This window comes from Tauraco erythrolophus, chromosome W (assembly GCF_009769465.1).
Source record: "Tauraco erythrolophus isolate bTauEry1 chromosome W, bTauEry1.pri, whole genome shotgun sequence".
NCBI lineage: Eukaryota > Metazoa > Chordata > Aves > Musophagiformes > Musophagidae > Tauraco > Tauraco erythrolophus.
In genome coordinates, this window is record NC_141497.1 from 1,029,812 (window position 1) to 1,045,917 (window position 16,106).

The 16,106-nt window shown below is 46.5% G+C and overlaps 1 protein-coding gene across 1 annotated transcript in view; it reads right to left on the reverse strand.

Moving 5' to 3' along the window:
* Positions 1-16,106, reverse strand: part of LOC104374688 (SMAD family member 2) — a 79,639-nt gene that overhangs the window by 20,821 nt on the left and 42,712 nt on the right. Inside the window, exons 3-5 of the mRNA XM_086630245.1 lie at positions 6,247-6,336; positions 4,900-5,093; positions 4,257-4,391 (exon numbers count right to left, since the gene is read on the reverse strand). Coding sequence (XP_086486371.1) covers positions 4,257-4,391; positions 4,900-5,093; positions 6,247-6,336 — 419 coding nt within the window. The remainder of the gene's footprint in view (positions 1-4,256; positions 4,392-4,899; positions 5,094-6,246; positions 6,337-16,106) is intronic.

Consider the following 16,106-nt stretch of genomic DNA (forward strand, 5'->3'; position numbering starts at 1 on the left):
GACCTCAAAGATCATCTAGTTCCAACCCCCCTGCCATGGGCAGGGAAACCCTCCAGTACACCAGGTTGCCCAAAGCCTCATCCAACCTGGCCTTGAACACTTCCAGGGATGGGGCATCTACAACTTCTCTGGGCAACCTGTTCCAGTGCCTCACCACCCTCAGAGTGAAGAATTTCTTCCCTATATCTAATCTAAATCTGCCATCTTTCAGTTTAAAGCTATTGCCCCTTGTCCTATCCCTATATGTCCTTGCAAAATCATAGAATCATAGAATCATAGAATGGCATAGGCTGGAAGGGACCTCAGAGGTCATCTAATCCAACCTCCCTGTCATGGGCAGGGACACCTCTCAACTAGATCAGGCTACTCAAGGCTCCGTCCAACCTGGCCTTGAACACCTCCAGGGAGGGGGCATCCACAACTTCTCTGGGCAATTTATTCCAAAGTCTTACCACCCTCCTACTGAAGAATTTCTTCCTAAGATCTAATCTAAATCTGTTCTCCTTCAACTTAAACCCATTTCCCCTTGTCCTATCAGTGGACACTCTTGTAAAAAGTCCCTCCCCAGCCTTCCTGTAAGTTCCCTTCAGGTATCGGAAGGCAGCTATTAGGTCCCCCCAAAGTCTTCTCTTTTCAAGGCTGAACAATCCCAGCTCCCGCAACCTGTCCTCGTAGCAGAGGTGCTCCAGCCCCTGGATCATCTTTGTGGCCCTCCTCTGAACACGCTCCAACAAATCTATGTCTCTCTTATGGTGGGGACACCAGAACTGGACGCAGTATTCGGGGTGGGGTCTCACAAGAGCAGAGTAGAGGGGGAGAATCACCTCTCTTGACCTGCTGACCACGCTTCTCTTGATACATCCCAGGATGCGGTTGGCCTTCTGGGCCGCATGAGCGCACTGCCGGCTCATGTTGAGCTTCTCATCTATAAACACCCCCAAATCCTTCTCTTCAGGGCTACTCTCAACCCACTCTGTGCCGAGTTTGTATTTGTGCCTAGGATTGGCCCGACCCAGGTGAAGGACCTTGCATTTTGACTTGTTGAAGCTCATGCAGTTTGCACTGGCCCAATTCTCAAGCCTATCAAGGTCCCTCTGGATGGCATCTCTTCCCTCAAGTGAGTCCACGGCACCACACAACTTGGTGTCATCGGCAAACTTGCTGAGGGTGCACTCAATGCCGTCATCCATGTCGCTGACGAAGATGTTGAACAGCACTGGACCCAGAACAGACCCCTGAGGGACACCGCTTGACACTGGTCTCCATGTAGACATCGCACCATTGACCACAACTCTTTGAGTGCGACCATCCAGCCAGTTCTTTATCCACCGAGCGGTCCATCTGTCAAATCCATGTGTCTCCATTTTAGAGACAAGATGTTAACAAAGATGTTAAATAGCACTGGCCCCAGTACTGACCCCTGAGGACCACTACTCGTCATTGGCCTCCACGTGGACATTGAACCGTTGACCACAACTCTTTGAGTGCGAACATCCAACCAATTCCTTATCCACTGAGGGGTCCGTCCGTCAAATACATTTCTCTCCAGTTTAGAGACAAGGATGTCGTGTGGGACAGTATCAAATGCTTTGCACAAGTCCAGGTAGACGATGTCACTTGCTCTTCCCCTATGCATCAATGCTGTAATCTCATCATAGAAGGCCACCAAATTAGTCAGGCAGGATTTGCCCTTCGTGAAGCCATGTTGGCTGTCGCCAATCACCTCCTTGTTTTCCATGTGCCTTAGCATAGTCGCCAGGACGATCTGCTCCATGATCTTGCCGGGCACGGAGGTGAGACTGACTGGCCTATAATTCCCTGGGTCTTCTTTTTTTCCCTTTTTAAAGATGGGGGCTATGTTTCCCCTTTTCCAGTCAGTGGGAACTTCACCAGACTGCCACGGCTTCTCAAATATGATGGATAGTGGCTTAGCAACTTCATCTGCCAGTTCCCTCAGGACCCGCGGATGCACCTCGTCTGGTCCCATGGACTTGTCCACCTTCAGGTTCTTTAGATGGTCTCGAACCTGATCTTCTCCTACAGTGGGTGGTTCTTCATTCTCCCAGTCCCTGCCTTTGCCTTCTGTGACTTGGGCCATGCCGCTAGTGCTCTTGCCAGTGAAGACTGAGGCAAAGAATTTATTGAGTACCTCAGCCTTCTCCATATCCCGGGTCGCCAGGTCTCCCGTATCCTTCTGGAAAGGGCCTACGTTTTCCCTAGATCTCTTTTTATCACTGACGTATCTATAGAATTTTTTCTTGTTGCCCTTGACGTCCCTGGCCAGATTTAACTCTATCAGGGCTTTAGCTTTCCTAACCTGATCCCTGGTTGCTCGGACAAATCTTTACTAACAAGAAGTATGATGACAAAAATCATACTTGTTTTGAACATTTTTATAGAATTTATTGTGATAAAGTAGACTCCACCCATCTCCAAATCGTTTGTTATAGTTAAGCCCACAGTCATGGTAAAAGGTCAATAACCATTTTCAATCCAACCCGCACCTTCTGTTTCCAGTTGCTAATCTAGGCTCTTTGGCACAGATTATTTTCCATATCTAGTCTCTGTCTGAACAGACATTTCCTCTACCTAGTACTATTAATACCATTTTAGAGTCAGATGTTGAGCACCACCATGGCTGGAAATAAATGCTCAAGTATGGCATTAAAAATTCTTAGCAGAGCTTGAATGCTGCCAGAGGTTTGGACATTGCAGCTCAGCGCATCTGTAATCTGAAAGGGAACATACAGACCCAAAGGCCATCCTGCGCATTCACGATCACCATCTTACCAGTTGTAGATGAAACCAACCTCTCTGTAGACCAAGTACTGAGACAGTACTGCAGTGCAAAACTAGCACGGTTGTTAGTTTGGCCTACCGCTAAAAAAAATGGTTCTATGAAGCGGGCTGTCAACACACACAAGACTTATCAGAACCTAGCTAAGTATTCAAGATTAAGTTAGCAAGGTGAAATAAAGCAAGATGCCACAATATGAAAGCAACAGGAGTGTGTCAGTGACAAAGAGAAGGAGGCAAGTTGTGGTTAGATGCATAAAAATTTGAATATCACGTGAATACTTGCAATCACCTTGAACAGACATCCTGCGAATAACTACCTAGAGTTGCTTTAGCTCATTTTCATAGCATTGGATTTTCAAATGGTGGCTTTCCAGTAAGTTGTTTGCAAATGCTATCAAAAGCCCTCAGATTGAGTCAAAAAAGTATACGTAAGTTAAGAAAGCAACACCAACTTCTAGCACCTTAAGTTGCTCTTTAAAGATCTGCTGTCCCTAGGTGGCAACAAATGTGGCACAAATTAAACAGATGAGATCAAATTAATTGAAAAATTTTTGGTGCCATTTCAATTCTTGGATACATTTAAAGAAAACACAAGCAATACCCTGTTTAAGACATGTAGGTCCAATTTATACATTGCACATATTTGAGTTTCAAGAAAGTCCTCTTTGTGAGAGTCCAGATCTGAATTTTCAGCTTGTTCGTAACATAGTTGCATTAAACATTTATGAGAAAACTTCAGCTTTGCTTGGTTTTATGCTCCAGGCAACTTCCTGAAGAGATAGGAAACAGGAAGTTGGGGCAGGAAACAAAGGTCACTGATTTTATGTTTCAATAAGGGTACAGGCTTTCGGGTGCACTGTAGCAGACTAGTTTTGGTATTTGTTTTGGGGTGGGGAAGAGGCAAAGACAGGGAAGAGGAATTTTTTAAGAGTTCAGTATTGTTAGGTTGCTCTTTCCTACTAAAAAGACAAAACTGTACGCACACAATAGTAACAAATACACAAAGCAGACCTTGATCAATTGTGAACTACAGATCAAAACACTTTTAAGTCACTGTTTTGCAACTTAAAGTTTTCTCCACATACTACATATGGTGAGATTGAGAAGCAGTTTACTACTCAATCTCAAATAAACAGCATTTGGCACCCCCTATATGTTTGTAAAACAGGCTTAAAGCATAAGGTGAAGGTCTACTTTGTACTCATTAGCATTTTGAATCTTAATTAAGCTACTGAAATCAAGTAAGTTATTGTGAAACCATAGCAATGTGGTTTCACGCAGGATCATGTTCTGCAAGCAACAGGTATTTCCACTGCAATTAATATACGAAATCAACTAGATTTAATTTATTGGTGCATCTTTCAATTAATTTGATTACTTAGGAGGATGAAATTACCATCTTTATTCCAGTGGCACAATGTTAAGTGTACTGTTTACAGTGGGAGTTAAAAAAATACCTGGTATATAATTGCTCTGCGGTTCAATTCCAGCTGGAAAGTTAGTGTTTTCAGGAATGGAATGGGTATAGTCATCAAGAGGTGGAAGCTCCGTTAGAATCTCAGTGTGCCGTGGCACTAGTACAGGAGGCAAGACTGGAAAAGCAAAATTCAAAGCATTAGTAAGACCTTCAAAATACACACTTCTGTGAGCTAAAAGAAAAAAAAATCTAAAACATCTAACAGTTTCTTCAGATGTTTCGAAATTTTCTGACTCTCAGTACTGCTAATACTGCAATTGTACTGCTAGTTACTGGAAGAAACAGATTCCTGAGGTGCCTCTTGAGTAAGACTATTCCACATTAGCAAAGGTAAGTCATCTCTATTCTGCTTGTCATGCCAGACCATACTTAGCCAGCTGGAAACTGCTAGCGGTACTGGAAGTGTTTATTGGGTTATTCAACACATTTGTGAAGTAAAGATTTTTTTCAGTATCTTTACTGTTAAAAACTTTCAGGGAATGGTATTCTCAACAGCTATATCTCTAATAATCTTGTAATTTTGACAAGAGAAAGCATCATCTTTCTCTATTTTTCATTTAAAACGTTATGCTGAACAAGTACATACAGATGCTGCTATAGAAAGTCAGAAGCAGTCTTCCTACCTGGCGTCTCCACTCTCTGGTAGTGGTAAGGGTTTACACATACTTCATCCTTTTTAAGATTAAAAGCATATTCACAGTTTTCAATTGCCTTGAGTTCATGGTGACTGTGAAGATCTGGCCAGCGCCACAAACGACAGTAAATAACATGTGGTAATCCTTTACGGTGAGATACCTGTAGACGGCCATCGAGAGATCTATATGGGAGAGACGTTGAGAGGTATTTACAGGCTGCATGCTGTCTCTTCACCGCTCAAGCAACAGTGTACACACATGGGATGGGTAGTTTATTTATTCTCAGAATTCAGTGGATTGACACTGTTAGTGAAATTTATACTCTTGTTAAAAGACTTCAAATGTGATAAAAATGATTGTATCAAGCAGTGTCTTAACTTTTTTTTAACTGCTCAAATTATTGCCAGTGAATTTAGAGTTCATTAAAAGCCACTTTACCTCCAATCAAATATTTAGGGTGATTGCTTCATACAATATTTTTTAAATGCAGAAGACAGTTGTTTAAAAAGAAATAAATAAAATCACATGATTAGTAGTCCTTTCCACTGCTAAACCTCAAGGCTTTGCTGTGGCATGGATGCTTTATGGCTTTAAGCATAAGAATTCCCACAGGACTGCAAATAAGCATATAAGCAGTCAGGTGCCCAAGTGATCCACACGGCAGCATAACTGTAATGCAAAAAGCATGAATGCACATCCTGTAAGGGCTGTACAGTTTATCTTCTTGACTTCATCTGCCTTGCTACCAGCTGAAAACGTTTTGCTAGTTTTAAGACAGACTGCATATGCTTACACAAATGCAGATGTTTATGAGTGTTATGGGATGGGAGACAAACCTCAATACACAAATCAAATAATGTGATGTGAAAAAATAAAGACCCTGTTTAGAATTTGCCCACCATTAACTACTGAAGAATTTACAAACAATTCTTTAGTAGCTTGTATCTGAGCCGATTAGTAAGACTTAACTGAAAGCTTGTGGCATACAAAGCAGTTTAAACATTTCATAAGATTAGGTCTAAAGAATTAAGTTCCCCACCTTTGTTAATATAAATACCAAATCACATTAGAGCTTGCATTTAACAAGTCTTCCCATTCTTTCAATGGCACTGGCATGAAAAAGGAATATTCCAGAATTAGAGTTTCATTGGTCAAAACATCAGCTGAGAACACTTGGATTCCTACACTGGCAAGCAAATATTTTAAAATGCTGTACCATGAGAGGCCTAGGAAGCATTTTAGTGTATTTTACAGCTAAAGCATCCCATTACAGACCCTCCAAAGCCAATCCCTCCCACAAGACTTCTATGATGCGAGAGAGGGCAGAATATTCACCTGGTTTGTTCAGAGAAGCTGTAAAGGCCTGTTGTATCCCACTGATCTATCATGTTTGGTGTACTCAGTCCCCAAATTTCAGAGCAAGTGCTGTGTATAAATTGAAAACAAAAACAAAAAAATGATATGAATATGGAACATGGTTATTCAAAACACCATGACGTCAAACATGGAAAAACATACAAAATACTTCCTTTCACATAGAAGATAGAGCATTGTTAGACTTGCATTTAAACTGACATCTCCTGCTATATTTTCTATATGAAGGAGGCTATAAAAACAGAACACGATTCAAGGTAAATGATAATGTTTTAAAAAGATGACCAAGTTATCTGGTTTGAAGTAGTCAATACAGTTGTAACGTTCCTTAAAACAGGCAAAACTTCCTCAGCCTAGCTCTTAACAAAATTTAAAAGGTAGTTTCTGTGTTGGGTTTTTTTGTTTTAAACATAAGCTTCCCTAAGACTTCACACAAAGAGCTTGTGTATCTGAAACTGAACATCACAATCTAACTTTCAGGTACCATCACTTAAGCATTAATCTCATTCTCCATGCACATACTAATTTGCTGCTTTTCCCAAAACAGGAAAATTCGGACTATGAAGAAAAGCACATCATAGCTGATACTTCTCACTGTTTTCTGTACTCTCCTTGATTAAAAAAAACCTAAATATTCTTTTCCACTGTATACAAAACACAGAATGTTTCACAGTTTTATAATACAGTATTTTAAGTCTTAACTATAGAATAACAAAACTTTAATTGCTAAATCAAGCAGGAGGAAAGGAAGGGCAACTATTTCTTTACCAAACTGGTTCAATGACAAGATCACAACAGTAAAGAAAAAGGAGCCTCCATTAATAGGCACGAACCAAAAGTAGCAGCAGATTTAAGTAAAGTGAGAAAATAGCATGGGCTTGTAAACGAGCAGCACATTTTCAGAATCATAAATCAAGCTCAGCTCTATCTGTGACCACTGAAAACTGACAGTTTTACATAAGTAACACACAACTAGACTTAGCACCTAAGAAATGAAGAGAATTTGGCTGATAAGCAACTTACAACTTCACTCCCTCATCACAAAGCCTGAAGTTTGACTGGCTGCTACATTACATTTAAAGTTAATAGCCTCTGAAAAGTTGCAACAGAAAGAAAAGAATCCATGTTCACGAAACTCCTAGTTTTAAACAGAGGCTTTGCTATTTAAATTTAAGCTACTAAGCTTAGCTGATACACTCGCAAGTTTGGATTGAGTGTTCAAGGGAAGAAAGGTTAAGCAGGTATTTTTATTTCTCATCCCTACACAAAGAGAATTCATTAGCGTTATGAAACAAAAGAGCAGACAGCACAGCGCTGTACTTAAAACCACTTTCAGGGCTGACAACCACCTCAATTTCGCAGTGACTTTAATAAAACATAAGACATAATATAACATAGACTTCAAGAAGGCGGACTTCGGCCTCTTCAAGGACCTGATGGGCAAAGTGCCGTGGGAGGCGGCCCTGGAGGGACGAGGGGCCCAGGAAAGTTGGTCCACATTCAAGGAGCACCTCCTCCAAGCTCAGCAGAGGTGCATCCCGATGAAGAACAAGTCGGGCAAAAAGACCAGGAAGCCTGCGTGGATGAGCAAGGAGCTCCTGGACCAACTGAAAATGAAGAGGATAGCCTATAGAGGGTGGAAGCGGAGACAGATAGCCTGGGAGGAATACAGAGAAGCTGTACGAGTGACCAGGGATCAAGTGAGGAAGGCTAAAGCCCTGAAGGAATTGAATTTGGCAAGGGATATAAAAAGCAATAAGAAAAGCTTCTATAGGTATGTAGGGGACAAAAGGAAGTCCAAGGAGAACGTAGGCCCCCTCCGGAAGGATACTGGTGCTCTGGTTACCCGGGACATAGAGAAGGCTGAGGTACTCAATGAATTTTTTGCCTCAGTCTTCACTGGTAAAGCCTCTTGTCTTACCGCCCAAGCTGTGGAAAGAACTAGCAGGGACTGTGAGGATGAACCACCGCCCACTGTACTTGAAGAGCAGGTTCGAGAACATCTGAGGAACTTGAAGGTGCACAAGTCCATGGGACCTGATGAGATCCATCCGCGGGTCCTGAAGGAACTGGCGGATGAAGTTGCCAAGCCACTGGCCATTGTATTTGAGAAGTCGTGGCGGTCTGGCGAGGTCCCCGATGACTGGAAGAGAGGGAACATAACCCCCATTTTTAAAAAGGGGAACAAGGAGGACCCGGGCAACTACAGGCCGGTCAGCCTCTCCTCTGTGCCTGGCAAGGTCATGGAGCAGATTCTCCTGGGAACCATGCTAAGGCACATGGAGAGCAAGGAGGTGGTGGGTGACAGCCAACATGGCTTCACCAAAGGCAGATCGTGCCTGACCAACTTGGTGGCCTTTTATGATGGGGTGACAGCATCGGTGGACAAGGGTCGACCAACGGATACCATCTACCTGGACTCGTGCAAAGCTTTTGACACTGTCCCGCACGACATTCTTCTCTCTAAACTAGAGAAGCATGGGTTTGATGGATGGACCACTCGGTGGATAAGGAACTGGCTCAATGGCCGCACTCAGAGAGTGGTGGTCAACGGCTCGATGTCCAAGTGGAGACCGGTCACGAGTGGCGTCCCTCAGGGGTCCATGTTGGGCCCGGCCCTCTTCAACATCTTTGTCGGTGACGTGGACAGTGGCATGGAGTGCACCCTCAGCAAGTTCGCCGATGACACCAAGCTGTGTGGTGCCGTCGACACGCTGGAAGGGAGGGATGCCATCCAGAGGGACCTCGACAGGCTGGAGAGGTGGGCCCGTGTCAACCTCATGAAGTTCAACCAGGCCAAATGCAAGGTCCTACATCTGGGTCGTTGTGGATACAAAAAGGCTAGAAGCAGAAATTTTCCAGCTACTGCAGCGTCCTGTGAAAGTTCTTTTTCCCATGCAGGCTAGCTGAGAAACAGTTTGAGGTTTTTGTAAACTAAGACTTTATCTTGCACCTGTAGCTTGTTATGCAGTCTTGTTTATGGCACACTGGGAAAGTTGTTTTGAAATGGGTGTTGTAGCATTTAGCCAATCACTCTGGGAGGTGGATGGTCAAGCGACCAATTGCCTTGGCCATCCTTGTGAACCACATTATATATATAGAGAGAGATTTGTAATTAATAAACGGCTGATGCTGCTGATGCTGCTGATGCTGCTGATGCTGCTGCTGCCGCTGCTGATACTGCTGCCGCTGCTCCTGCTGTTGGCGTTGGCTCTTTCTCCTGCACCTGAATTCTGTGTCGTTCTTCTCTCCGTCCCCGAGACAGCAGCGACATTTGGTGACCCCGACGTGATACAACCGCAACTGAATTTAGAAGGTACGTGCTTCCCCTGAGGCTCCGGGGACAAAACTCTAGACTGAGAAGATGGGGCAAAGCTCCGTGAAAGAAAGTACGATATTTTCTGCCTTCAAAAATGTGATAACGATCGCAGGAGCTGACATAAGTGATGAAGCTGTCTGTGAATTGCTAAATTGGGCAGCAGAACATGAGTTTGTAGCTGATCCAGACACTGCCCTTAACCCAGAAGCTTGGGAACTGTTAGGGGATAAGTTATTTCATGAGATCATGCTTGGAGATAAGAGCGTAATTGACCTGCTATGTACGTGGTGGTCCCTATACGGTATAATGCGGAAGTGGACAGCAGGAAGAGAAGGAAAAGAATTACCGGGCTCTGACGAATCTGCGGGTGAAGGCTCTGAAGGGGACGATGAGTTATTTGAGGGATCACTAACCCCGGACAGCACAGGCAGCGTACCTGCCGCGTCTCCGCTGCCCTCGGGCACTGAGAGACTCGCGGGGACTGCGCGGAGGTCCTACCCCTCCCCGCGGGATTATGTTCCGCCTGAGTACCCCTCCCCAGTGGAACAGTTAGCAAAACTAACCGGTCAAAGCAAAGCGTTGGAGCGTCCCCCACCCTCCGCCCCAGCGGCCCCCCCCTCCTCCTCCGCGCTACGGCCGCCCGTACAGCCGGCTGCTTCAGTGCCTGCAGCGGGATCTGTCCTTCCTACGGCTCTGCCATTGCCGCAGCCAGGCACGGCAGCCGGGGTTCTACTGCAACCGGGAGGGGCAGGAGGTATCACGGCGGCGTCGGCTCCGGCGCCTTTGTGTCCCGCGCCAGCATCCGCGCATTTCCCGGCGCAAACGGCGCAGACGCCGGTAGCGGATCTCTCGGCACACCAGCGTACGGCGCTTTTGCGGGAAATACTACAGCAACTAGTGGTACTGACGGAGGCGGTGCGACAGGCGCCGAGGGCGGCGTCGGCACCCCCCCCGACGGCAGCCCCCCCGACGGCAGCCCCCCCGACCACGACGGCGGCCCCGGAAGTGGCGCCGAGTGCGGCGCCGGCAGCCCCTCCGACGGCGGCCCCGGACGCGGCCCCGAACGCGGCGCCGGCACCCCCCCCGACGGCGGCGCTTGCACGGACAGTGATGCCGCCGCAAGCCGCAGCCCCCCAAGCTGCATTGCCGTGCGTAGCTCCGCAACCGTCCACAGCCTCCGCCTCTACACCGCCCGCTGGCCCGGCACCTGTGCCCTGCCAGCCTTCCTCATCCGTGAGGCCCGACGATGCAAACAGTGTTACTGCGGACTCGCTTACTACACTGCGGGAAACTGTGGCGGTGGTCAGACACCGGCAACCAGTAACACAGCTGACCTACAACCGTCCTTGGACGCTTCCCGAATGTAGTGTGACTGTGCGTCCAAATAATTCAAAGCGGTTTTGGGAATCGGTCAAGAGGCGGGCTCTGGAGGTTGGGGACTGGGATTTAATAGAGAAAGTCGGGATGCCTAAAGATGAAAAGGGACCTGAGCGGGTTATTATAGTGCCTCAAAGTGCTGTGCAGGTAGATCAAGGTGGTAGTGAACCCACAGAGGGTATCATCCAAGCCTTTCCTGTACAGAAAGCTCTTCCTAACTCAGGTCAATCTGACACACATGATGTTATCGCTTGGAGAGTGGTCCAAGATTTGCAATCCAAAGTGGCACAATATGGGCTAGGGTCTCCTGAAGTCATGCAGATTATTAGAGTGCTGAATACTGACCTGCTGCCTCCATTTGATATTAGGCATTTAGGTCAGGTATTATTTCAACCTGTACAATATTCAGTTTTTGAGGCCAATTGGAGAAAGATGGCTGAGAAAGCTGCGGCTGGGAATATGCAACTACCTCCAGCTGATCCTAGACATGGAGTTCCAGCAGATGCTCTTATGGGAGCTAATGCCTTTTCTGATCCTGATCTTCAAGCCACCTGGCATCCTCAGGTCCTTGAGCAGGCTCAGAAGATTGGTATGGGAGTCCAATTGGTGGGAAGATCTAGTGTCACCCCTCAAGGGATCTTTGTACACCCAGGAGTTATTGATGCTAACTTTACAGGCCAGATTTGTGCTATGGTTTCCACACCCACCCCCCTTGTCACTATTCCTGAAAAGACTCAAATTGCTCAACTTGTGCCTTTCAAGTCATGTGTTCCCAGGACAGAACAACGAAGTCGTGGAAATGGTGGCTTTGGATCTACGGGACTTCCGCAGGTCTTCTGGAGCACAGACATCTCTAGCCAAAAGCCACAGATGACATGTACCCTAATCCTGCCAAATGCCCAGCCGTCCAGGATTCAGCTCCGAGGTTTGATCGACACGGGCGCTGACGTGACAATCATCTCCTTCTCTGCGTGGCCTCCTAGGTGGCCTTTAGCCCCTGTGGGGTCACCCATTGCAGGGTTGGGGGGAACCACACAGAGCTATTTAAGCGAACGACCTGTGGTGGTGAAAAATGCAGAGGGGCAAACAGCTACGGTTCGGCCCTATGTCACTGCAGCTCCGCTTAACCTCTGGGGGCGGGATGTATTGGCGGCTTGGGGGGTACGGATTGGGACAAATTTTTGATGGGGGCCATTGTGCTGAAGGGCGCAGAGTATCCTACGCTGCCTTTGCGGTGGCTAGTAAGCAAATCCATCTGGCAACCCCAGTGGCCCCTACCAAAAGAGAAACTAGTCGCCCTTCATCAGTTAGTTCAGGAGCAATTACAACAGGGACACCTTGAGCCTTCCACTAGTCCCTGGAACACTCCTGTTTTTGTAATTAAGAAAAAATCAGGAAAATGGAGATTGTTGCAGGATCTTCGAAAAATCAATGCAGTGATGGAAAGTATGGGGGCATTGCAGCCTGGTATGCCCTCACCCACCATGATTCCAGCAGGGTGGGAAATCCTGATCATTGATTTGAAGGATTGCTTTTTCACTATTCCTTTACATCCTGATGACAAGCCAAAATTTGCTTTCACTGTGCCTGCAGTTAACAATGCCGAACCTGCGAAGAGGTATCAATGGAAGGTTCTACCTCAGGGCATGAAGAACAGCCTGACTATCTGCCAATGGTATGTCGCTCAAGCTTTGTCCGGAGTCCGCGAGCAGTTTCCTGAGGCATACTGCTACCATTACATGGATGATATCCTGGTGGCAGCATCCACCCAGGATGAGCTGCTGAGGATACAGCCTCAGCTGCTCGCTGCTCTGCATTCTTATGGATTGCAGGTGGCTCCGGAGAAAGTTCAAAAGCATCCTCCTTGGAAATATTTAGGAGTCAAAATTCTGGATCAAACTATACAACACCAAGAGGTGCAATTCTCGAGTTCTATTAAAACCCTGAATGATGCTCAGAAATTGCTGGGTATCATCAATTGGTTACGTCCCTATCTAGGGCTAACCACAGCACAACTTTCCCCGCTTTTTAATATTTTAAAGGGGCACCCCGAGTTGAATTCAGCTCGGAAATTGACTCCTGAAGCGCGACGAGCGCTGGAGGAGGTTCAACAGGCTGTTTCTGCTCATCAGGTTTATCGAGTGGATCCCTCCATTGATATCACTGTTTTCATTACCACTCCAGATTTTCATCCTACAGGTATCATTGGCCAGTGGAATAAACAGTGGCCCGACCCTTTGCATATTTTGGAATGGGTCTTTTTGCCACATCAGCCAAAAAAGACAGCATCCCCATTGTTTGAATTAATCGCTTGTCTGATAATCAAATGCCGCCAAAGGTGTTTGCAATTAATGGCAGCGGATCCTGCAACAATTGTTCTTCCAGTACAGCAGGAACACTTTGAGTGGAGCCTTACTAACAGTGCTCCTCTGCAAAGTGCGCTGCAAAACTTTTCGGGACAGATTGCTTATCATCTGCCCGGCCATAAATTACTGCAATTGGCAAAATCGACAAGCTTTACCTTGCGGCCAAAAAATAGTTGGGTGCCAGTGCAAGGACCCACCGTCTTCACCGACGGGTCCGGGAAAACCGGGAAAGCTATTGTTACCTGGAAGGAGGAATCTGAGTGGCAGGTGCTGGAAGGCCACGAGTCAGGCTCAGCCCAGTTGGTTGAACTGAGGGCTGTTGCCATGGCTTTTCAGCGGTTCTCTCAGGTACCTTTGAATTTGGTCACTGATTCTGCCTACGTAGCAGACATAACCCAACGCTTAGATTGTTCACTTTTGAAGGAAGTGAATAATGCGGCTCTGTTTTCACTATTGAAAACTTTGTGGTGTGCAATTCAAGCTCGAGTTCATCCGTATTACATTTTGCATATCCATAGTCACACCAACTTGCCAGGTTTTATAACAGAAGGCAATGCCAGGGCTGACATGCTAGCTAACCCTGCTTGGGTAGCGCCTCAGCCTGACAAAATTGCACAAGCCAAAGCATCGCATAGTTTCTTCCATCAAAGTGCGCATACCCTGCAGAAACAGTTCCACTTAACGCCCACTGAGGCTTGGGACATTGTCAGCGCTTGCACTGACTGCCACGGACTTGCGGCACCTCTGCCATCGGGGGTAAACCCCAGAGGCCTAAAGGCCCTGCAGCTTTGGCAGACGGATGTAACGCATGTTCCTGAATTTGGCAGGTTTAAGTATGTGCACGTGTCTATTGACACTTTCTCCTCAGCTATGTGGGCAACTGCTCATACTGGGGAGAAAGGTCGCGATGTCATTGCCCATTGGAAACTCGCCTTCGCGGTCTTGGACGTGCCTTTTTCTGTGAAAACCGATAATGGCCCGGCCTATGTCTCACAGAAGACACGGCAGTTTTTACACCTATGGGGTGTAAATCATACTTTGGGTATTCCGCATTCTCCTACTGGCCAAGCCATTGTTGAACGCGCTCATGGCACTTTGAAGCGTGTTTTAGATAAACAAAAAGGGGGAATGCATGGAGAAACCCCACAGAGTCGCCTAGAAAAAGCATTATATACAATTAATCATCTTACAGTGCCACCAAATTCAAATAATCCTGTTTTTCTGAATCATTTTCTTTCGTTGCAGTCTTCAGGCGAGACGCACCTGCCTCGAGCGAAAGTCTGGGTACGGGACCTACTCACTAAGAAGTGGGAAGGCCCGTGTGAGCTTATTGCTTGGGGTCGTGGGTATGCTTGCGTTTCCACAGATACTGGGGTACGATGGCTACCTGCAAGATGCGTTCGCCCTGACCTGCGGCACCAGAAGCAGAACAGGCAACCTCCAAGGCAACCTTCAAATGACGGCCAGAATGCGGATCATTCGATTGATGATCCTCCTGATGACGACCAAGACATCGACCATCAGCCCGGTCCTTCTACAAGCAGAGACTGAACTTAAAGTTTCTTATGTTATGGAGTCAGAATGTAGAGCCCTTAAGGCTATTTAGAATTAATGACTGGACGTATAACTGGGTTTGCTATATGTGTATCTCTTATGGCATTGCTGGAGAATCTCTCTGCCTACTTTAAATTAGTCTTAAACAAAAAGGGGGAATTGTGGATACAAAAGGCTAGAAGCAGAAATTTTCCAGCTACTGCAGCATCCTGTGAAAGTTCTTTTTCCCATGCAGGCTAGCTGAGAAACAGTTTGAGGTTTTTGTAAACTAAGACTTTATCTTGCACCTGTAGCTTGTTATGCAGTCTTGTTTATGGCACACTGGGAAAGTTGTTTTGAAATGGGTGTTGTAGCATTTAGCCAATCACTCTGGGAGGTGGATGGTCAAGCGACCAATTGCCTTGGCCATCCTTGTGAACCATATTATATATATATATATAGATTTGTAATTAATAAACGGCTGATGCTGCTGATGCTGCTGATGCTGCTGCTGCCGCTGCTGATACTGCTGCTGCTGCTCCTGCTGTTGGCGTTGGCTCTTTCTCCTGCACCTGAATTCTGTGTCGTTCTTCTCTCCGTCCCCGAGACAGCAGCGACAGGTCGTGGCAATCCCAGGCACAAATACAGACTGGGCAGAGAATGGATCGAGAGCAGCCCTGAGGAGAAGGACTTGGGAGTACTGGTGGACGAGAAGCTCAATATGAGCCAGCAATGTGCTCTTGCGGCCCAGAAGGCCAACCGCATCCTGGGCTGCATCAAGAGGAGCGTGGCCAGCAGGTCGAGAGAGGTGATTCTTCCCCTCTACTCTGCCCTCGTGAGACCTCACCTGGAGTACTGCGTCCAGTTCTGGAGCCCCCAACATAAGAAGGACATGGACCAGTTGGAGAGGGTCCAGAGGAGGGCCACGAAGATGATAAGAGAGCTGGAGCACCTTTCCTATGAGGACAGGCTGAAAGAGTTGGGGCTGTTCAGCCTGGAGAAGAGGAGGCTCCGGGGTGACCTTATAGCGGTCTTTCAGTACCTCAAGGGGGCCTACAAGAAAGATGGGGAGAGGCTGTTCAGGAGGGCCTGTTGTGATAGGACAAGGGGTAATGGTTTTAAAATAGAGGGAGGTAGATTCAGATTGGATATTAGGAAAAAAATTTTTACCATGAGAGTTGTAGAACACTGGAACAGGTTGCCCAGAGAGGTGGTGGATGCTCCAT